At 43.8% G+C, this 23,985-nt stretch overlaps 1 protein-coding gene across 6 annotated transcripts in view; it reads left to right on the top strand.

Moving 5' to 3' along the window:
• Rubcn (rubicon autophagy regulator) overlaps positions 1–23,985 on the top strand; it is a 58,681-nt gene that overhangs the window by 22,574 nt on the left and 12,122 nt on the right. For 4 of the 6 annotated variants that reach the window (XM_051191361.1, XM_051191357.1, XM_051191359.1 and 1 more), the window contains exons 3-11: positions 11,133–11,216; positions 12,890–13,046; positions 13,393–13,499; positions 15,088–15,244; positions 16,151–16,684; positions 18,086–18,130; positions 21,253–21,368; positions 22,699–22,909; positions 23,335–23,436. In XM_051191361.1, the coding sequence (XP_051047318.1) occupies positions 11,133–11,216; positions 12,890–13,046; positions 13,393–13,499; positions 15,088–15,244; positions 16,151–16,684; positions 18,086–18,130; positions 21,253–21,368; positions 22,699–22,909; positions 23,335–23,436 (1,513 nt within the window). The remainder of the gene's footprint in view (positions 1–11,132; positions 11,217–12,889; positions 13,047–13,392; positions 13,500–15,087; positions 15,245–16,150; positions 16,685–18,085; positions 18,131–21,252; positions 21,369–22,698; positions 22,910–23,334; positions 23,437–23,985) is intronic. The other 2 variants (XM_051191360.1, XM_051191358.1) reach the window with 1 other exon arrangement.

The following is a 23,985-nucleotide window of genomic DNA, read 5'->3' as shown; positions in this document are numbered from 1 at the left end:
TCTCTCCTCCAGAACATCTCACTTAGTGCCTGATATGCATAGATGTCAGAGGGATGAATAAACAGCTGGGTTGGGCTGCACATCGGCAGACAAGAGGTTAGGTTGATTTGTTTCCTGTTGATTCTGTAACAAAGATGAATTTACTGACTAGTTTCAAATTTGTTATCTTTCAGCTCTTGAGGTCAGAATTCTCAAATAAGTTTCATTGGGCTTAAACCAGGGTGTCTGCTGAGCTGCACTCCTCTAGGAAGTGCTAATTGTTTCTTCTCTTCGTGTCCTCTTCAGCCTCTAGCTGTGTCCCTTGAGTTCTTTGGCTGGTGACCCCACTTTTTAAAAACTAGTAGCATAGTGTCTTGAAATTTATTTCTGCTTTTATATTGCCTTTCCTTTCTGTGCGATCTGTCTCCCTCTCTTTTTTTCTCTTTCTCTCTCCCTCCCTCCTAAAGAACACTTGTAATAACATGAGCCCCACCTGGATGACCTCTCCATCTCAAGATTGCTAAATTACTCACATCTGAAAAGTCTCCTTTCCCATAAAAGGTAACGATCACAGGTCCTTCCCTATATTCCAGGACCTCGAACATGGGCATCTTAGAAGACTTTTGGTTTTGTTTGTTTATTTTTTCAGGACAGAGTTTCTCTGTGTAATAGCCTTGGCTGTCCTGGAATTCGCTCTGTAGACCAGACTGGTCTTGAACTCACAGAAAATCCACCTGTTTTGCCTTCCAGTACAGGGATTAAAGGCATGCACTATCACCGCCCAGGTTTTTTTTCTTTTTCTTTCTTTCTTTTATTTATTTATTTATTTTTTTTTTGGTTAAAGTGACTATTTAAAAAATTTTGTTTATTTTTATGTTTTGCCTAAATGTATGTCTGTGTGCTGCATGTATGCCTAGTACCCTGAGAGACCAGAGGAGAGCCTCAGATCACCTGGGACTGGAGTTACAGATGCTTGTAAGGTGACATGTGGATGCTGGGATTAAACCCAGGTCCTCTGGAAGAATAACCAGTGTTCTTAACCTCTGAGCCAGCCCCTAGAAGGCCATTTTTATCATTACCACAATTAGGAAGATTTTCCTCTCTCTTATTTAACTCATTTTAGCACTATGCTTTTGATTTGGGACTAGAGCCCAGTGATGGTAAAGCAGTTGTATACAGGTCTCCAGGTTCAAGCCCTAGCACTGAAGTTACTCACTCACTCATTCAGTTAGTAGAAAAACCATGCTTTCTCTCCAAGCCCCACCTCCCAAATATGGAATAAAGGAAAAATAAGCCAATGCAAAGCATGTTCAGTCTCTTCCAGCCAACAAATGTTTCTACCGAGTAAGAAGCTGAAACTCCATGTATTCTATACTTGGAAGGCTTTGGCCCAGAGACCAGTATGTGCTGTGGAGATAGACACTTAGGCTTGATGAGTTTGATGCAATTAATGTTTCTTGTTTGATCCAAAACCACCCTCTGTTCCTCTGACTCTGGAGTTCCTTAAATTAGACTTCTGTTGTTACTTTAAATTAGTAACAGGGTAAAAGAATCATTTACTATCCTGGCAGGGCTATGAGAATCCTTTCTTGAAACAATTAGAAAGCTTTTGCAGGTATAGAAGGGCTAGTGAAAACAGGAAGATGGCATGATTGAGTGACATGGATTCCCACTTGAGAAGCATCCCAGGACACATCGGAGAAATACTTAAAAGTTTGAGAATATACTTTGAGCATTACTTTGTAGACAGCTGCTTGCTGTTTCTGAATGATAGTTTCTTAAAAAGTTATTTGTGTTTCTGTGTGTAGGGCATTTTGTCTGCATGCGTGTCTGTGCACCATGTATGTGCAGTGCACAGAGAAACTAGGAGATGGCAGGACCTCTCACTTTGCTATTTTCTTTCTTATTTTTGTTGTTGTTTTTTTTAAATGTAAAATGTTTTGTTTAGCTTTTTAAAAATTTATTTCTATTTTATTGGTGTTTTGCCTGTATGTATGTCTATGTGAGGGTGTTGGATCCTGGAGTTACAGTCAGTTGTGAGCTGCCATGTGGGTGCTGGGAATTGAACCTGGGTTCCATGGAAGAACAGTCAGCCAGTACTTTGAGCCCTCTCTCCAGCCCCCTTGTTTTAGTTTTTTTAGCACATATTTTATTTATTCTTTGAAAGTTCTTACGTGTATACAGTGTATCTTGATCATATCCACCATCGACTTAACATTCTTATCTCCCTCTCTACCTGGGTACCCTGACAGCATATTCCCATCTCACCTCCCTGTCCTCTGGGGTGAGCTGCCATGTAGAAGCCAGCATGGGACCTGGGTCTTCTGGAAGGGCAGTTAACCACTGAGTCATCTCTCCAGCCCTGAATGACAGTTTTGCTTAAATCTTCCTCAGTATAAACTTTAGCAGTATAGATTTGTTTGTTTGTTTTTATTTTTTGAGACAGGGTTCTCTGTATTGCTTTGGAGGCTGTCTTGGAATTCAACTCTGTAGACTAGGCTGGCCTCAAACTCACAGAGATCAGCCTAACTCTGCCTTCCTAGTGCTAGGATTAAAGGCATGTATCACTCCCACCCCGCAAGTGTTGATTTAACTTTCCCTCAAATTCTCAGACTTTCTAATGAGCTCTGAGTTTTGAAAATGAGTGGAATCCAGTAGTAATTGTTTTTGCTTTGACAGTTACTCCATGTATAGTGTTTTAGGTAAAGTTTCTTAGTTCTAGATAAAATTGGCATGAGCAAACTAAACCTTAAGTCTGAGGTCAGGTACTGATATGTAGTATTATCCATTTACAAACTTAAGTCTAAGGTGATAACTAAAGCAGTTTTTGCTTTGCAAGCATATGGATCTGAGTTCTATCCCCCAGAAATCATATTTTTAAAAAATCTAGATGTGGGGAGGTAGAATAAACGAGTCATTTGGCAGCAGCTCTTGCCTTTTCATTTTCTTTCTTTTTGTTGTTGTTTTATAATTTAAATTTTGTTTTAGGGCTTTTTTTTAAGTATATATTTTATTTATTCTTTGCCGGTTTTTACATGTATATAGTGTTTCATGATCATATTCACTAGTGACTTGCCGGTCTCATCTTCCACTCTACCAGGGTACTCCCCTAACAGACACCCCACTGTCCCCACATTCACATCCTCTCCATTTTTGTTTTATAACCTACTGAGTCCAGTTGGTGCTGCCTGCTGGGATGTTGGCCAGAGCTGTGCAGCTGCATGAGCTTCCAAGTCCAGCTGCCCTGTCCAAAAGGCAGCATTTCACATGCTCTTCCCCACCCTCTGGCTCTTACATTCCTTCGACCTCTTCTTCCTCGGGGTTCTCTGAGCTGGGGTGGCAGCCAGACAGGGTGGTGATATATAATGCCCTGTTCGGGACTGTGTCTCAGCTTACTGCTCAGAAGAAATCCCAAACTCCAGTCTCCTAGCCCAGAGTGCTCTTGAACCTTAGACCCAGAGAGTCTATAGATTTTTCTTCTGGGATAGCTTTCAGTATCTTAAGTTCCTATTTCCAAAGAAGAGCTAGACATAATACTTAACAGAATGGTAGGAACCCTGGTCTCTGGCCAGCCATCCTAACCTGTTTGACCAGTTTAAGGCCGGTGAGAAACCCTGTCTCAAAAAATAAGGTGGACAACACTTGAGGAATAACACACAAGGCTGTTGTCTGACCTCATGCATGTACACCTGCACATATGTGTGCTCCTGCATATATACAAATTCAGATCTCACTAGTATACACATAATCGAGTGCCCTTAAACACTTATCTGCCCATACCAGGGATTAATATTCTTCTTAGGAAGTGTAGCAGGCTTTCTCGGACCTCCAAATCATGACACGGATATTTATTATTAGTTGTGAATGCTCAGTCTTACCTTATGCTTGCTCCACTAGCCCTTATAACTTAATTTAACCTGTTTCTCCTCAGCTGTGTTTTCACTTGGGGATTTTTACCTTTCTTTCATTCAGTATGTCCTCTTTCCTGCTTCCTCCTTGGCCAGCTGGCTGGCTGACCACTGGCATTTTCTTCTCTTTCTCCCTCATTCTCTTCTCTCTTGAGCCTAGATTCCTCTGCCTACTTATTCTCTCTGCCCACCAGCCCTGCCTATCCCTCTACTGTCTAGCTAATCGGCCATTCAGCTTTTTATTAGACCAGTCAGATGCCTTAGGCAGGCAAGGAAAAACAAGTACAATACATCTTACATAATTAAACAAATACTCTGCAACAGAAACAAATGTAACACATCTTTGCTTAGTTAAATAAATATTCTGCAACAAGGAAGTCCTTTTTTTTTTTTTTTTTTTACCAGAACTAAGTTTCTCTTTTCTTTTTTTATCTGAGTTTATTTTCTGCTAGCAATCACACAAGAAAATATCTGTGAAAAGTTTCTACACCCTCATAAGCTTTCTACCCACGCAGCAATCCAAATCAGTCCAAATCAAACTGAAGTAGAAAAAGCCCACATTTAATGGATACAAAGCTCCTTGATGGTTTTCAGAGAAGAGACAGGAAAGAGACACTGGAAAACCACCCGTCTGTTTTCTGGAGGACAGTTTAAATACCCTGTGGGGGTCTTGAGCATCTCTGGGGGAGGGGTCATCATTTGGTGGGCTTTCTGAGATGCAGCAGAGTTTGGAGAGAGAGAAGGGAGGGGGCTTGGGTTGGGACTTCCATCAGAACATTCTAGACTCTTTGGGTATATGAATGCCAGGGGCTGAGGTGAAGCTTCCACCAGGACAATCTGATCAACGAATTGGCGTAAAGTATATCAAAGGACTTAGTATATTGTCTTCCATTCTAAAGTAGATCTGTTACCTCTGAACAACAGCTTTGGTTCTGTTAAACAGTCTTAGAATTCACTGGAAAAGTTGGCTTAATGACTCTGAAGGTGAGGTGGTATTTCTTAAAGGACTTTGAAGACTCCCACCCAAATTTACACTTTAAAGAACTTTAAACTACCTGTCTAGGAATTTGGAGGCAACACCATATCATAGACTGGCAAACACCTTTAGAATCACAGAAAATTAAAGTCTAGGCTCCAGTGTGCAGATTCTTGGGGAATAAAAGACATAGTGATTTTTAAAATTGTGGACATTTTACTCTCCCCTCAACTTGATTAATATAAGGTAAGTTACAGAGCCCCTAGTGCCTCTGTTTCTCATACGTGAAATGAGATAACACTGTGGCCCACCTTTCTGCTGTGAGAATTGTGATGTAAAGCTCTAGAAGACACAGTTGTCTGTCAGCCTCAGCTCTCCCATACCATGGCTTAACGTCTCATCTGTATAAATAAGGGGAATGGCATTTACGTCATAAAGCTCATCTATGAAATAAATGAAGTGGCATATACCAGTGAGATGCTCAGCAGGTAAGGGCATATGCCACCACACCTTACAACCTGCGTTTAACTTCTGAGACACACTTGGTGGGATGAGAGAACTAACTGCCACACGTGGTCCTCTGACCTCCACACAGACACCACAGCAGGGGTGGGAATAGGCACACAAAACTAAGTAATAAAAACTTAAAAGAAGTAATTAATATAATAGATTGATTCCCCATTACATGTTGTCCTGTGGTGTACATAATTAAGAACATTGAAATTTGAAAACAACCGAAATCTTAATGCACTGAAATCTTAACATATTCTTTATCACTGGTGACTTCGCAGTGTGCTATTTAAGAAAATGACATCCATGTCACCTAACTCAAGAACCAATTCTCCTTGGACTACATAACTTCAATGATGTTGACCACTATCATTTCTTGATGTCACAGTAGCCCCGTTCTATATGTGACTGGTCTTCAGTTTCTATCCCTGGAATTTCTCTTTGGATTAAACATTTTAAAATGAAATGCCATTTGTTTATTTTTGGGGTACACATATGTGAAGGTCAGATACCACCTGTTTATTTTGGGGGTACATGCATGTGAAGGTCAGATACCATCTGTTTATTTGGGGGTACATACATGTGGAAGTCAGATACCATCTGTTTATTTTGGGGTGTACACATGTGAAGGTCAGATACTATCATGCAGGAGTCAATTCTCATGTGGGTCTTAGGCATTAGGCTTGGCAGGTACTTTACCCTCTTTACCCCTTACAGATCTTTAAATTGGATTTTTAACATTGGAGTCACTCTGTGTATTTGTGTCTCCTTACTCTGTTTTCTTGAAGCAGTCTCGGTCTCACCCATGCATCAGTGACACTCAGCTCAGACCTCAGCGCTGAGTTCCAGGTCTAGGCCAGCTGTCTCTATATTATAATGTGGCTCTCTCTCCTACCCAACAAGCACAGCCAAAACTAAATATATTTTCTCTCAGGAGATTGCCTTTTATCTTGGTGTTCTCTATGCTAATTTGTAGTATTGAACTACGCAGTGTTCCGTTCAGAAATTTGGGATCAGTGCCAAAATGTTTTGTTAAAAACAAAGTGCAAGTTTCCCAGGCTGGTGACCAAAAATAGCTGCCAGACCAGCAGTACTGCCTTTCAGTGGTTAAAGTAGTCTTGTCTTGATAACAAAAGTTCTTTTCTAGGCCCTGTTACTAATTTTACATGGTCACATAGTAACCTAACCAGATTACATGATAGTTTCGCCATCTGTATGTGCCACAAAAGGAGAAATGTTGAAGAGATTCTCAAATAAAACAAGCTTGCAAATGCAAAATGCTACTAACATATCTTGTCAAGTTCTCAGAAACAGTAGTGTCTATGGAAGCACCTGTTCTTCAGAATGAAAATACCGAAGAGTGTGTGTGACCACTAACAAAACTAGCTAGTGCCAGGAAGTGAAAGCAGAGACAACCACTTGACACAGAGACACACTACAGCACATGCAGGCTCTAGTGGGGGGACACAAAAAAAACCCCACAGAAATAAAAGCTGCTTTGTGCCTTTTTAGGGTCTAAGAATTAAAGTTGATGTCAGAATTCTCTCCCTGTTGTTTCTTTCCAAAAAGTTTAGTGCTTTCAAAGGTTTCAGGCTGCTGTGTCATCAGGAAGCTATTCTGGGTGCGTGTCCTTGGAAAAGGGAAGGGACATGATGATTCATGTTGGCTTTATCTCCCCTTTGTTTTCAGAAGGATGTGAGTTCTGTTTGTTTTAATCACTCCTAGCCCCTGAGAGGCTGTGCTGTCATGACCATTTTCTTAGAGGGAACCATTTTCCTTAGCCTTCATCTGGGACACCTTTTACCACTTTTGTAAGTCAGGACATGATGACGCCATCTCTGTTCTGCTGTTTAGAAATGTGGTGACAGTTCCCAAACTGGCTCAGTTGAGTAGGAGTAAAAGGATGCCCAACTCTAGCTCCAAGAAGAAACTGTGCTTAGCAATGTAGGTCCAATAAAACGTTTTAATGTGTCCAAGTATATTATCTACATGTTGTATACATGTGCACCATGTGTATGCTTGGTACCCATGGAAGCCAGAAGAGGGCCTTGGATGCCCTGGAACTGGAGTTACAGGCAGTTGTGAGCTACCATGTAGGTTCTGGGAACCAAACCCAGGTCCTCTACAAAAGCAACCAGTGCTCTTAACCTCAGAGCCATCTCTCTAGTCCCAAGGCAGCCTGATTTTGTTTGTTTGTTTGTTGTTGTTTTTTTTTTCAAGATAGGGTTTCTTTGTGCAGCCCTGGCTGTCCTGGAACTCACTCTGTAGACAAGGCTGGCTTCAAACTCATAGAGATCCACCTGCCTCTGCCCCCTGAATGCTGAGATTAAGGGCAGGGGCTACCACTGCCTGGCCTTGATTTTTTTTTTTTTTTTAAGTGGCCCTGATTTTTAAAATAATAATAGTGAAAAAAACCTATGTTTTAAAAATATGCATGATATATTCTTATTTGTTGAAACTTTCACATATGCCAAAAAGACTCAGAAAAATAAATATCACCCATAGTTTTAATAACAAGTAAAAATACTGTTTAGCATTCCATTAGATGTTCTTATTTTTTCTTATATTCAAATTTTTATATTATGCCTTTTAAAGTAGTAAAGATTGTACCATGTGTATCACTAGGTAAGTTACTTTAAAATGAATGTTTAATTTTTGCACAGATAATATACTTCACATGGTTACTTGGCTAACACATTTGAGTTTAAAACCATATAGTGGAAAGTCTCTCTTTGATTGTCTTCTGATATAAGTTACTACCTGTTACTAGCTTCCATCCAGAAGCTAGTATATTACAAAAGTAAATATAAATAACTTCTTGTTATGTGTCCTCAGTTTTGTTTTGGTTTTGTGTTTTTGAGACACAGTCTTGCTATGTAGCCTAGGTTAACCTCCAACTTGAGATCCTCCTGTCTCCTTTGTGCTACATTTATAGGAATGGACACTGTGCTCAGCTCCTGATTTTATTTATTTATTTGTGTGTGTGTGTGTGTGTGTGTGTGTGTGTATACATTTATATTGAATATGTATATGATTAAAACAATAACTAAAGGCCAACAAGATGTCTCAATGAGTAAAAGTGCTTTCTGCCAAGCCTCACAACCTGAGGGACCAACAGAGTTATTCTCTGACCTCTACATGTACTGTTGCAAGAATTTGAGCGATACACACACACACACACAAAATAAATGTAACATTTTAAAGTCATGCTTTGGGATCGATTACAAGATATGTTAAATGAAAAGAGCAGAGTGTAAAATAGTGGCTACAGTATGTTCGTGTCTTGTATACAAACCTCTAAAGAAGAATGATATGCACTCTTTCAGTAGCTATGATTATCTATAGCTCCTCACCTAGGACTGAGGCCCTGTGAAATTCTCCCCTCCACACTGATATTTCAGCCGATGTCCTTGTGCAGGTCTTGCTTAGACAACCACATTGTTAGAGCTAGTCCTCTGGCTCTTACATGTTTCCTGATCCTCCTTATGCCCTTCCATCGTGTTCCCTGAGCCTTAGCTATAAGGCTTGCTCTGTAGATCATATAATCTTTTAAAATAGTTTTTTACAAGTATTTATTTATGGGGGGTGCATTCAGAGAGTTGATTCTCTCTTTCTCTACCATATTGGTTTTGGGGCTCAAACTCAGGTTGGCAGGCTCGGTAGCAAGCACCTTTACCCACTGATCCAACTTGTTGGCTGTGTGAAGTCTTTTTAATGTGCTTGTTTGATAGTGTTGTGCTGAGAAGCTTTGTATTTATGTTCACTGGGGATTTTGACTAATGATTTTTTGTTGCATCTTTGTCTGGCTTTGATATAACAGTTTTTTAGAGCTTTGGTAGTTTATCAGTGGAGCCATCTGTGTCTTATCAGTGATTTAAATAGTGTCATTCATTGCTCTATTCAGGTTTTCTCTGTCCTCAAAGTTCAGTTTTGGTAAATGAAATGTTAAGAAAATTAGCTAATGTTACAGGTTTTCCAGTGAATTGATACATAATAGTTTATAGTGGTTCCTACCATTGACCTCCTCTTCTTCCATCCTTGGGAATGGAACCCAGGGCTTTGCTCACACCAACAAGCACACTTCTCTAATCCACAGTCTCCTCCTTTATCATTGATTTTTTGAGATGCTTTTTGAATCTCACATTAAGTTCTGATATTTTTTAAGGTCTCTTTCTAACTATTTATTTTGTTCTATTAGTTGGTTTGTCTCTTTATATTTGTGCCAGTTCTGTTTGAAAGATTATTTAAGGGCTGGAGAGATGGCTCAGTAGTTAAGAGCATTGGCTGATATTCCAGAAGATCCAGGTTCAATTCCCAGTACCCACATGACAGCTCACAGCTGTCTGTAACTCCAGTTCCAGGGGGCCTGACACACATGGCAAAACACCAGTGTGCATAAAATAAACAGTTAAAAAAAGAAAGACTGTTTAACCTAAATTCAAACTCCTGCCCAATAATCTCAGAAGGGGGTATCTTAATTAGGGTTTCTATTGCTGTAAACAGACAACATGACCTTGGCAACTCTTACAAAGGAGGAAAACATTTAATTGGGGCTGGTTTCCAGTTCAGAGGTTTAGTCATTATCATCATGGCAGGAAGCATGGCATTATACAGGCAGACATGGTGCTGGGAAGGTAGCTGAGAGTTCTACATCTGGATCCACAGGCAAAGGAAGTGAACTGTCCATCTACACTGGACGAAGTTTGAGCATATGAGACCTCAAAGCCCACCCCCACAGTGACACACTTCCTCCAACAAGGCCACATCTCCTAATAGTGCTATTCCCTATGGGCCAAGCATTCAAACACATAGTTTATGGGGACCATACCTATGCAAACCACCATGGGGGGGGGGTCCCAAAAAACAATTAGGTTTTCATTATAGAAAATATTTTGTTGTTGTGTCAGGGCCTCTAACAGTGTAAAACCATTCATTCTATCAAGGTCTCTAAAATGCAGCCTTTTTTTTTTTTTTTTTTTTTTTTTTTTTTAAGACAACATGTATAGCAAAACCAAGTGTTTACTTATTTCATAACACTTTCACCTCTTTTTGCAACTAACTGCACTTGTTTTAAGAATTACCTTATAGGAAACCGAATGGTGAAAAGAAAAGGAATAGAAGACAGATAATCTTCCCTGCATACCTTTTATATCATATGCATTAATACGTACTTAGAACAGTTTAGGGATCAGCCAGTGAAGTGCTTCCACACAAGCGCGAGACGTGAGTGTGTTAAAACGCCAGTGTGGTGATACTCATTGTAACCCAGTGCTGGTGGTGCGGGAGTTGGGTGGCTCCTTGGGAATCACTGGCTAGCCAGTCTAGCCTGCCAAATGAGTTCCAGTGTGAGACTGTCTCGAAACCAAGGTGGAGGATGCTCCCAAGAAACTTCACCCAGTGTACCCATGGGTACACACATGCGCTCATCCACACCGGAGCAATTTAAATCATTTTAAAAGAATAAACATGTATATATTTTCATGCTTGCTGCTGGCAGCCTTTGTTGAAGTGTAGGAAGGTTATTCTCATTTTCTCTCCCTCTTCCTTTTTCCCTCCTCCTCTTTCCTACCCCTCTGCCTCTGTTTTGTTTTCTTGTTTTAGAGATAGGGTCTCACTATATAGCACAGGCTGGCCTTGAACTCAAGATCCTCTGCCTCCACCTCTCAGGCAGAGGTGTGCCACTATGTCTGGCTTTTGTTACTCTCCCTTTTGCTGTCAGCAGTCGGGATCTGCTCATCATGTTGGTGTTTGTTTGGCAGGTATGTTGCCGACAGGCAGATTACTGGCAGTTTGTGAAAGACATTCGGTGGCTCAGTCCGCACTCGGCCCTTCATGTTGAGAAGGTAAGAGTGAAAGGAGAGCTGGCTTGCTGGGGTGTGGCTGCAAGTCTTCACTGGTGCACGGTTGGAAGAGTGTTCTCCCTGAGATGGGGTGTGTCCAGTTTCTTTTAACTGGAGGGAAGAGCTTATCTCTGTAGCACTACTTAGAGGGAGAGTGAACCAACCACGTCCATTAGTCCAGGTTGCTTTTTCATCTCTTGGGAAATGGGAGAAAATGGTCTAATAAAAAAGCTAGGACAAATGGATGGCAAGAATTTCCCTAAAGAAGTTAGGGGAGGTATGGCTCATGCACCAACTATTGAAGAAGGTGCTTGAGGGAGGAAGCAGTTTCTGGAGGCCAGAGGCCACTGGACTGAATGCTACCTTAAAGGCTTTGGCTGCTTTGGATTCTCATGTCTCCAGGTCTACACACTGCTCCAGGTTTCCAGTCCGGGAAACAGCACAACGAAGTCAGGTGACTTGACCACAGACACACTGCTGGTTCTAGACTGACAATTGTATGGAAAATTAAATGCATCTAAATTAGATTAATGAAATGACTCCAAAAGTAGCCATCCATCGTCCCTCTTTCTTTGTATGGCCTGCCTTGTTTCTTGTGTGTCCCAGCTGTTGATTTATTGCTAAGATGAGGTCAAGAAGTATACTTTTTCCCCCAAACATCCAGAGAACTGGCCGTTGTGTGTATGAGAGAAGGCCAGGGGCTGCTGTTTTCTGTCACCTCCTCACCCTTCCTCCATTCATTCTGTTGTGTTGTATTTACTGAGATAGTCTCACTAGGTAGCCCCGGCTGCCCTTGAGTGTGCAGTCACCCTCCCTTAGCTTCCTGTGCACTGGTTAACAGGTGTGTGCTCTCGCACCTCACATGTGGTGCTGTAGCATCTTCCCCGAGGAGCTTCCTGACACTGCTGTTCATGCGATTTGTTGCACCAGCCCTGCCATTGAGACCTTGTTCTTAGAACCTGAAGGAGGAGGAGACAGTTCCAAAGAGAGACTGTTAGGGCCACAACCAAAAGACGGTGTTCAGATGGCTTCTGTTAAGAGAATCTTAAGGCTGGAGAGCTAACTAAGTGGTTAAGAGCACTGGCTGCTCTTCTAGAGGACCCAGGTTCAATTCCCAACACCCACATAATGACTAACAACCACCCAAACTCTAGTCCTCGGGGATATGATGCCCTGTTCTGGCCTCTGCATGCACTGGCTCCATGTGCTGCACAAACATATCCAGGCAAAACACTCACACACATTGAGAAAAAAAATTTTTTAAAGTGAATTTTTGGTCTTTTTTTTTTTTTTTTCCCCTAGACCAACCCATCCACATACACACATGCCAAGATTTATTTTTTTAAACCATATTTCTCTCTGGAGACTCTGAAATAGAGGACTCTATAAAGAAGCCAGGAGGTTTGATGCCTTTGACCCCTTTCTGTGAATATCCTAAAGATACCTCTTTGGACATAGAACATAAAGAGCCAAACTTAGCAGGCCTGCTTCTCCTGAGGTCTGGTAGAATAAAAAGACCATTTATCTTCCCACTGTCCTCCTGCTGTATCTCCTGGGAGCTAGCTGGAGGAGACACCTTGGGTAGCCTTCCCTGGCCTGTCTTGAGTGTAGTTCTCGGGTTCAGCAGCGCTATACCGCCAGGATATGTGTTGACTCCTGCCTCCCTGCCTCCCCAGTTCATCAGCTTGCATGAGAATGGCCAGAGCAGTGCTGACGTGAGCGACCGCACTGTTGCAGAGCTCTGGCTGCAGCACAGCCTGCAGTGCCACTGCCTCTCAGCCCAGCTCCGGCCTCTGCTCGGGGATAGACAGTATATCAGAAAATTCTACACAGGTAAGTAGAAACGCCCCGGGGCTTCGTGAGTACTTCCTGTGAACTTTTCTCTCTCGGTTCTTCTGTAGATGGCTCTACACCAGGGTCTTCTAAAATTGACTTGATGCCTTAGGCTCTACTCAGAATCACACAGCCAGGCTTCCTCTCACCCCCCATGAAAAACACCCATGCCAAGATGTTCCTGTCTGATCCCCGCAAACCAAGAAAAAAAGCCATGAATTGAGTTTCCTATGTGCTGGTCACTGCACTGCCCTCTTTGCAGCTGCTCCCAGAGCTGGGTGGTGAGATAACTGTGCCTTTCTCTGAGCTTCTTTCTGCATCACTGTGGTAACGTTTTTCTTCCTAGAAACTGCTTTCCTGCTGAGTGACGCCCACGTCACAGCCATGCTCCAGTGTCTGGAAGCAGTGGAACAGAACAACCCCCGTCTCCTGGCTCAGATTGATGCATCTATGGTAAAGGGGGCAGAGAGTTCCCCACGTCTGTCCTGGGCCTCTGCCCTTCACTATGCTCTACACTCCTCAGTAGCACATGACTTCCTCACTGAGGCAGTTGGGAGATGAAAGGCTCACTTTAAAATACTTGGAAAGAGCTGGATGTGGTAGTAGTGACTGTTGTCTGAGTCTGCTCTCTATTGATGAAATAAAGCAGCAGTTTATTTGGCTTATATATCCTACAGGCCAACCTCATGGAGGCATTTCCTCTGTTGAGATTCCCTCCTCCCAGATAACTCTAGCTGTGTCAAGTTGACACCTGTAACCCCAGCACTTGGGAGGTTGGGGCAGAAGGGGGGGAGTTTGAGACCAGCCTGGAGTATATAATAAGTTTTAAGCTAGTTTAGACTATGAGATCCTGTCCTAAAAAATAAAAATAAAAAGAGGAAAGGAAAGAGGACAGGAGGGGTAGGGTAAGGGGAGTAGAAGAGGACGGCAGGGAAAGGTGAACTGGTGAGCCCCAAGTTCACTGAGAGACCTTGTCTCAAAAGGAAAGTGGTGAGTGATAGAAGGAGATGCCTACTATTGACCTCTGGCCCCCACATGTCTGTGCACAGGTGAACACACATGCACATGTATGAATACATGACCTACCCACAAAAGAAGAAAGTAAGAAAAGAAGTCACTAGGGGCCAGGACTAGGCATAGTAACTCACTATTGTAAATCCCAGCACTTGGGAGTCTTAAGAGGCAGGAGGATAAACATGAGCTTGAGGGCAGGGCAGTTTGAGCTACATCATGAGTACCAGGCCAGCCAAAGTGACATTGCAAGACCCTGTCTAAAAGGTCAAAAAGAAAAGAAAAGGTCACCGGACCCCACACATACTGCCTTCTCTCCCAAAGCTTGGATCAGGTGCTTGTGAGTGACACAGTGGCTTAGATCACCACTCTGTCTTACTCTTGATTCCACATGCATTGTTTTTGGTATGTATTTATGTGTGGTGTATATACATGTTTGTATACCTGTTCTGTGTGTATGGATGTACATGCACATGCATGTGCACTCGGATTTGTGTGTATCTGTCTGCCTGTGGAGAGCAGAGGTCGGTATTGGGTGTGTCTTCCTTTTTGCTCTCTATCTTACATACTGAGGTGTGGTCTCCTGATGAACCTGGAGTGTGTTGATAGCTAATATAATTAATTAATCTGCTTGCTCCTGCGATCCTCTGTCTGCTTCCGTGAAGGCTGCCATGCCCACCTGCATTTTACACTGGCATTGGGCTATGAATTCCAGTCCTCGTGCTTGCACAGCAAGCACATTTCCTCCCCAAGCCGTCTTCCCAGCCTCCCGTGCATACTCTTAAGTTCTTTGTTGCGCTACCCACAGGAGAGGGTACCCTGCAAGGGTCCAGTGCAGAAGCTGTAGTATGCAGCAGCCCTGCAGTTTCAGTGTTGTATGCTCCAGTAGAGGGCAGCTAGCGGTAGCCGCTGGTTCTAGTAGTCCAGGCGTACTGTCGAATACTAGCTCCTATCAGCACTTCTGCAGTAATGAATGCCCCTCCTCTGAGGGCCTCTAGGCTTCATTCTAACATGTTTTCTTTTGTTTTAGTTTGCCAGAAAGCACGAGAGCCCACTGCTGGTTACAAAGAGCCAGAGTCTGACCGCTCTGCCTGGTTCCACATACACCCCTCCAGCCAGCTGTGCTCAGCAGTTTTACTTCGGGTCTTCCTCTAACCTGCACCAGTCCATGCCCCACCACAGCTCAGGTATAGGGCAGATAACGTGTCATTACTGCGTGTATTTTAGGCCGTGGAAATAGAGGGCTTTGGTGAGTGCTCACAGGCCAGAACCTGCTTTTGTTTAGTTGGTTTTGGTTTTTACCTTCTCATCCTTTCATTTGTTCATTCTGCTCTATTCTGTTTATTGAGGGAGTTTCACTAGGTAGCCCAGGCTGGCCTTAGGTATAAGGGTGGGAACAGGCAGTCCTTATATGTATCTTCACATCTGGAAAGTAGAGTCTTTGTGAGTGACCACGGAGTGGGGGTTGAGCCTGGACAACTACAGCTATTTATCTTTTTATGATGCCTATTACAAAGACGTGGTGGTGCAGGGCTGTAATCCCAGCACTCAGAAGACAGAAGCAAGAAGATGGTTACAAGTTCAAGGGCATCCAGGGCCACACAGTGAGACCCTGCCTCACAAAATAAAACAGAAAATTACCCAACAGCCAGCCTAAAAGAATTCTATAGCATTATCAAAGTAACAGCAAAGAGATGTCTTTAGAGGCTTTGGAGCAGCTGCTTGGCACAGCAAATAAGGTCTTTTGTTGCTAACATCTTTAGAGTGTTGGCACCCTGCTGGGCTTTGTTACAGTTTGTGTGTATTACCTCATTTGATCCTTAAAACAGTCCTATGAGGTTGCTAGTCTCATTATTTCTCTCATTTTGCAATTGAGGGATTCATGTTGAAGAGCAGTGAAGCTGCTACTATCTCAGGTGTCCATGCTCTCACCTTAGCTGCCTCTAAATCATTGCTTTGCTCTAATTGACTCACCTCTTCTGAGTGACATGTGTCCTGGGTACCCATACCTGGGGACAGATATGCACACCATACATCTCCTGCTTACCTTTCTTTCCCCTTAACCCCCCCACCTTTTTTTTTTAATATTCTAGAGAGAAGATCCACTTCCTTTTCACTTTCTGGCCCTCCCTGGAAACCTCAAGAAGACAGAGACCTCCTCTCATCAGCAGAGAGTCAAACCACCCAAGCTCCACTGCTTTCAGATTCAGCTCTAGGCCAGGATTCCCCACTGACCCCACATGAGATGAGTTCCAGCACTTTAACCAGCCCCATAGAGGCATCCTGGGTCAGCAGCCAAAATGACTCCCCAAGTGATGCCAGTGAGGGGCCCGAGTACCTGGCCATCGGCAACCCAGACCCCCGTGCCCGGACTGCCAGTTGTCAGAGCCACAGCAGCAACGCCGAGAGTAGCAGCTCTCACATGTTCTCCTCCAGCAGCTCTCAGAAGTCAGATTCTGCCGCTGCTTCTTTAGGGGACCAAGAGGCAGGTAGGCAGAGTCAGCCAGGCAGTGTCCTTCGCAGGTCCAGCTTCTCAGAAGGGCAGACAGGCCCTGTCACCAGCGGGACAAAGAAGAGCCATATTCGCTCCCATTCGGATACCAACATTGCCTCCAAAGGAGCCACAGGTAATAAAGAGCACCAGCTACTGGTTAGCCGGGTGTCGTCCCGCCAAATTCAGGGCTGCAGGGAGGGCTCGCTCCCAAGCTCCTAGGGCTTTTCACATGGCAGAGGGAGAACCGTTTCTGGATGACATGTTACTCTGCTCTGTCATGAAAGACATTTAGCATGTAGTACTGAAGAAGCCCAAGTATGTTTTGTGTCTTTTTTTTTTTTACATGGTGTTAAATACTAACTGCTTCCCTGACTCTTCCATAGTTCCTTAGCATTGGGATAGTATGAGCATCACAGAGTATGTTTGAACTGAATCTCTCAGACTTCAGCAAAGGCATTAAAGAGGTTTACAGATAGTATTGTTAATGACCCTTCTGTTGTGATTCCTTAAAGGTGTAAGAGGATGTAAGATGAGGCAGAGCACTATTAAGGCTTCCTAGTTATAACAGGGGTAGTAGCGAGTGTGGATGGATGGGCCATGTGACCCTGGGCCAAGTAGATGGGGTGACTGAGGCCATTCACCCTGTACCCTCCCTCACAGAATGCCAGCTAGTATTGGGGAGCAAACTAGACATGAGGAAGGTAAGTCTCCTTGCTTCAGCATCACCCTGCCACCATCTTCCCTGGGTAGTTGGTGTCTCTAGGCTTTGCTTGGTAGCATCTGCAAATATAATGCTAATTTTTGTGCTCAAAGCTATTATGGGTCAGAAAAACCCCAGATACAAAATATTAAGATAAAATAGAAAGTGTTTAATGAGAGATTTCCTTTGGCAACTGGAGCTGCCCTTGTCTCTATAATTTCTAGAAAGATGAAAACTTAAGGCCTCAACTAAACCCTGGATTTCTGTTTTCCTTTAAGGATTCAACATGACTTACTTGAACTCCTTAGGAGAAAAGTTTCCAGGCCAAAGCCCCTTTCCATGAACTTCCCCACATGGAAAGTGTGTTGTGGTTAGACCCTCAGTCCCATCTGCTGTAGTCCTGGAGCCTGTTCTCCACGAGGGCACCGGCCTCAGAGCATACAACACTTCCCTGCTCCCTACATCCACCCCACTCTGTTTTTAAAAGTGGCCTAGGGATTGAACCCAGGGCCTTATTCATGCTGGGAAGAGCTTTCCAGAGCCACATTCCCAGCCTCCCTGGCTCCATTCTTGAATCTGTGTGGATTCCAGAAAACATGGTAACCTGCATGGGAAAAGGGACCCAGAGAAGACCTGTGCAGAAGGTCTGTGCATGGGTCTTGTAGCTTCTTGTCCAAGTCACCCCGCCTGCAGCCCAAGTGTTCCCTCTTGGGAGTTAGTGTCACCGCTTCTGCCAGGTAAAAGTCACTGGGTTGGTTTTTTTTCCTCTCTCTCTCTCTCTAATCTTGTTTGTTCTGTCTGGATTCTCCTCTGTACCTGTGTGTTTATCTGCAGGAGGCCCCAGGAATATCACCATTATAGTTGAAGAGCCCATTGCAGGTTTGGGAGCCAGTCCCCACCTCTTCTTCCTTGTCCCTCTGTGACCACCTTGTGTAGTTCAAAACCTCCTTTTCCAGTCTGGTGTCAAATCAAGTCTGGCCAGTTTTGATCCTTTCGTGGTGCTGGGACCCATTGGCAGCAGGATACATGCTGTGCCAAACATGCTTCCACGTGCCATGCTCATTCTCCAACAGCTTCTGGAAGCCATAGTCAATATAAAGCAATTCTGCTTTGTCCTGCTGTTCATCTGCGGCCTCATGATGGCTCAGTGGCAGGATGTTCCTTACCTGAAGACTGACTTTAGATGACTTTATTTTCCTTGACTTAACACCAGGATGTGTTTTATTCCTTGTATGTGGTCATGGATGTACTTGCATGATTTTTGCCTGTCCAAGAGTCCCTGTTTCCTTTTCCCCTTATCAGTCCTCATTCCCTTATGCACTTGTATGTTCCTTACTAGTCACTGAACCTTTTTTCTAGTAAATCTGGTTTTTGTTGTTGTTGTTCTCTTTTTGTTTTTCCCTCATGGTGGTTTTCAAACTGAGATTTGTGTTCTAGTGTGAGTACTGTAATGATGGAGTTATTAATGTGTGGGTATGTGTTAGTAAAGCAGTGGTAAGGGAAGTCTAGAGACCACAACCTCCTAGTATTGGGGAAGTCACAGAAAATTAAAGAAGATCTGCAGAAACTGAAGGAGATGAAAAAGTGAAAGAAGGCAGATTTTGAGTGAGTGAAGGGAAGTGCTGAGTCAGTTGATTGGGCAGCCTCAGGAGTCGGTGACCTCAGTACAAAGCCCAGAGGCTTATGTAGTCGAAGAACACGGTTATATGGTGTGATGTCTCTTCCATTGTTTCTTATCAAGGTATCGTAGTGATTGCTGGCTTTTCCTTAGCTTGGTAGACAGAGCAGAGCCTACTGCCAGGGCCACAAGAACACAAAATTACTCTGTGTGTGTGTGTGTGTGTGTGTGTGTGTGTGTGTGTGTGTGTGTGTGTCACAGCTGACACTTGGCATTATTTCCTGGTGTGTGGTGTGTGTCACAGCTGACACTTGGCATTATTTCCTGGTGTGTGTGTATGTGGTGTGGTGTGTGTGTGTGTGTGTCACAGCTGACAGTTGGCATTATTTCCTGATGTGTGTGGTGTGTGTGTGTGTGTGTGTGTGTGTGTGTGTGTGTTTGTGTGTGTGAGACAGGTGACACTTGGCATTATTTCCTGGTGTGTGTGTGGGGTGTGTTTGTGTGTGTGTGTGTGTCACAGCTGACAGTTGGCATTATTTCCTGATGTGTGTGGTGTGTGTGTGTGTGTGTTTGTGTGTGTGAGACAGGTGACACTTGGCATTATTTCCTGGTGTATGTGTGGGGTGTGTGTGTGTGTGTGTGTGTGTGTGTGTGTGTGTGTGTGTGAGCTCACACCTGGCATTATTTCCTGGGGAAACGGTTGGATATGGCTTAGGCATTCGCTCTTCCTTGCACATACTGCTCATGTCTCAGGCATCCACTGCTTTTCTTACTATGGTACTGAATAATTTTTATTTACTTTTGGATATCAATTTTTCATATCTTATGACCCATTTGCCAACCTTTCTATCCCCTTTGTTTTTGAGACAGAATTTTTCTGGGCTTGAATTCACTATGTAACTGGTCCTGGCCCCAAAACTCACTGTTATCCTTGTCCCCTGGCTTTCCAAGTCTAGGATTACAGGCATGTGTCACCATGCTCGGCATCGGCTTTCTCTGGAAATGTCTCCTTTTCTCTGGTGACTAAATCCTTGGCTTCTCCAGAATTAACTTGATGTTGCTTTTGAGCGCTTTTCTGAGTTTCATTTTCATCAGTGAATATAAATTTTCTGATAGTGTTTTAAAACATAGTATCAAGATATTGGGAAAAGTTTATTGGTAATTACTATTATTTTACTATCTGAAAACTTTTTAAAACTAGTTTGTTAAGAATTAGTGATTAAAGCTGGGCAATGGTAAAGCACATGCTTTTTAATGCTAGCACTTGAGAGGCAGAGGCAGAGGCAGAGGGATCTCTGTGAGTTCAGGGCTAGCCTGGTCTACATAGAAAGTTCTAGGACAGCTAGAGATGTTACACAGAGAAAGCCTGTCTCAAACAAACAAGTAGTGATTAGTTAATACTTTTGTAACATTTGATTAGAAGATGGGAGAAAAGGAAACTAAAACCTTGTTTTACTTTTTTTAACCTTGTCTCTTCCCTTTAGACCCACTGATATCCCATCTCCTCCATGTGTTCTGTGTTCTTGGACTGTTTGCCTTTGGTGTGCCACCTGTTGCCTGAGAGAATTGAATGCTGAATTTCAGGGTTGGGAATGTATTTGTTGTTTGCTTGTATGTGTGTTTTTATTTCCTGTCCTGGTTTGGTCACTGACAGGAGAGTCTTGCAGTGATACATTGGATCTGAGAGGCCCCTTCCCCTCCTCTGGTCAGAGCAGCGCACTCAGCAAACGCCCCCAGCTCCCTGTGCATGGAGTATGGTGCCTGAGCACCAGGAAAGCAAGGCCTGAAACTGTCTGCTGCGGGGCTCTGAGTGTGGAGCTCAGCTCACTCTGTGGAGGACACTGTGTGACCTCACCTGCCCTTCTATCATCTTCAACACTAAGAGTGCACTTCCCATGTCCTCCCTGACTTAGGAGTCCCCCTCTCTTATGCTCTGGGCGCTTCCATGTGTGTCTGTTGTACCGTATGTGGTGTGGCCTGAGTGAGTGAGAGCCTTGACAGTGAGTCTTTGTATAGATCCCAGAAGACAAGTCCCACATGGGAATGGTTTGCAGGTGCAAGGATTCATGTCCTTTCCCAATGCTCAGCACTGAGTTAGCCCCCTTTTCCTTTCTAGTGGAGTAGGAAGAACCACCTGATACCTATAACTTTACATAGCAAAAGGACTGTCTCTAGGATCTCTATTCTGCCATTCTCCATCCAAGAGATTTGGTACTCTGGGACTCTTAAAGAGTCTAAGTGATGCCGTTAGAAGATAGACATCTTCTATTGAGTTTCTGATCCCCATTACCTGGGAACACCTGAGAGCGCCTTTAGGAGTAACACGGCTGGTACAGGTTTTCATCTCAGGTCAGACATTTTACACCTCCTCCATTTCCCACAGAGGGTACTCAGGACCTGTGCTCAGGGGAAGGCATGTTTCGAAGACCATCAGAAGGACAATCCCTCATCAGTTACCTCTCTGAGCAAGACTTTGGCAGCTGTGCAGACCTGGAAAAGGTAAGGCATCAAAGGGGAGCAGTGCATGGGGGATCCGGCCTGATGGTCTCTGCTGACATTGTTTTATGGGGTTTCGGGTCCACGCAGTACCTATGAACTGCAGTGAAGCTCAGGGGGCTCTGTCAGCAGGGAGCCTGTGCTTGTCATTGCTCCAGTGTCTCTCTGTGCGGAAACATTGAGTTTCAGCCACATGGTTATTGTTCTTTAATCCTGTGACCTCACATAAATACTTCCAGAATCAAGTTCTACATTTACTCCTGGACTCAACTGTGTATGAGTAACATCTGTATACTAGTGTCTTATTTTGGGAACATAGTATGTATATGGGTATATGACTCTGGGAAAAGAGCCTGTTTGGAATTCCTGGCATGAGTTCTAATAGGTCTTAAAAATAAAAGCCCTGAGTCAGATATAAGGGGGTGACAGCTGAAGAGGAGAGAAGCAGAGCAGCCAGACGCTAGAGCTCTTAGCTCTATGAAATCCTCAGACTGAAAAGACAGTGAGTTCTTGTCTCCTCCGGCCTATATCCCCCAGCCATCTCACTTCCTGTCTGTCTGTACAGACCTCCAGGCCTCTATGGTTAGCTAGTGGCTAGGTGCGCCCTCTGATCTTCAGGCAAGCTTTATTTGTTAGAGTACAAACAAGATATCACCACATTCTCTCCCTTCATTAGCCCTTGTTTCAAACATGATTGCCTGGCTTCATCAGCTTAATTAGTTGCAATGTGTGAATTATATATCAGTGTCACAGCAGTATGGTGCTGTCCCCTGCATTTTCTCAGTGGGCTATAATGGAATGTTTGCTGCCAGATACCAGCAGGTCTGTGAAGGTGGTTCCTTGGTGTGTAAATACTCACTTCAGTATCAGGGGTGCCATTTTATGCATACCCTCTTTAGAAACTAAAGCTCTTTGTCATCTGCTGTGAGTGATGTGTGAACCACAGCTTTCTTCAAACAGTTCCTTTCTCACCATTGTACTTGCAGTTTGGTGACTGTTTTTAAACCATAGTTTCTTTCATGTGTTGTGTTGAGTGGAAACGGAGCAGTGCAGAGGACTAAGGTTGTCACTGAGGAGATCTCGGGGCTGACCAGCTAAGATTCTCTTTCCATTTTTATATGGAGAATGGAATAGATGAGGAGACAGTCATGGCCAGCTAAAAGAGCAGAGACATCCTCGAACAGGCCGTTTGCCTATCTGCTCTCCTATAGCAGACTGGTGTATCTCCCCTGTGGCTCCATTGAAGAAAGCATGTCCCCGCATTCTCTCAGCAAGGTGTTCCGTACTTCCAGTCCCTTAACAAGCAACTTCTTGGGTGCCCTTCTTCCTCCAGGAGAATGCCCACTTCAGCATCTCAGAGTCCTTGATTGCTGCCATCGAGCTGATGAAATGCAACATGATGAGCCAGTGTCTAGAGGAGGAGGAAGTAGAGGAGGAAGACAGTGACAGGGAGATCCAGGAACTGAAGCAGAAGATCCGCCTTCGGCGCCAGCAGATCCGCACCAAAAGCCTGCTCCCTGCATACCAGGAGACTGAGCATGGAAGTGAGTCAGGCCTGTGAACATCTGTGTGCGCATGCCTCTTTACAGCATCGCAAAGCTCAGGGTCCTGAGTTTCGTCTTGGTTTTTGTGTGAGGTGTAATGTCTAAGCTAAGGGTTCCTCTGCTGTCAGAAGGAAGTACCATGGTACCATGTTTTTGTTTTTATTTTTCCCATGCTAGACTAGGAATACTGCTAGAGCTCATGTTTCCTACATTAGGATAGTGTTCTTCCAAGATGGCTTTCCAAGAAAGAACTAAGGCCAGGGGTCACAGGTGAACTTCTCCAGCGTAGAATGAACCAGCAAGAAGTACCAGTTCCACTTTGCAGCTTCAGCCCCAGCCATGGTTCTATTTGCTTTGCTCTGTTGAAGTCTAGGCTCTTTATTGAGGTGTGGAGAGGGTGACGATGATCATCTTTACTATCACAGGCTTCCGGGTCACCTCCAGCAGCTCCCAGCTCAGTTCACATGAGTCCACACAGTTCTCAGACTCTGGCTCTGCTGATGATGTTGATGAGTTTGAAATCCAAGGTAAGTGCCGGTCTGTTAGTAGGGAGCATTCATTGCGTATTTCTTTTAATTTGGAGTGTTAGGCCCAGTGACCCCCAGAGTGGATCTTATCTTCACTGTGACTCACTGTGGAAGGAACACTGTCAGTTATTGTAAGGGATGGCTGCTTTTGCTAAAAACAGAGCCCCATTAAAATCCATGTAGACATGAGACTTGGAAGGAAGCCCCTGATTGGCTGTTGAAATCACCCTGGCTTTCAGTCCTCCTGTGTTTATCTTTCTCTTGGGTTCTCACTCTCTTTCCTTCTTTGGGCTCTTTAGGCTGAGCCAAACCACATGAATTAGAATGTTTCCCTGTGCGCTATACATAACATGATTGAAATTATTCCAAAAGGAGTTTTATAGTAATTTTAGGGGCGGTGGGGGGGTGGGGTGGGGGGAGACAAGAGTCATTAAAGAAGAAGCAAAAGAAGGAGAAACAGTCAGGTTCACAAAGTAGAGCTTTGATTTGTCTTAGCAGTCTTGAGGCAGAGCCCCAGGTCTCTTGTTAGAAGCATCAGTGCAATGAGGA

Source organism: Phodopus roborovskii, unplaced genomic scaffold (assembly GCF_943737965.1).
Source record: "Phodopus roborovskii unplaced genomic scaffold, PHOROB, whole genome shotgun sequence".
Lineage (NCBI taxonomy): Eukaryota > Metazoa > Chordata > Mammalia > Rodentia > Cricetidae > Phodopus > Phodopus roborovskii.
This window is presented reverse-complemented; position numbering and strand designations above follow the sequence as displayed.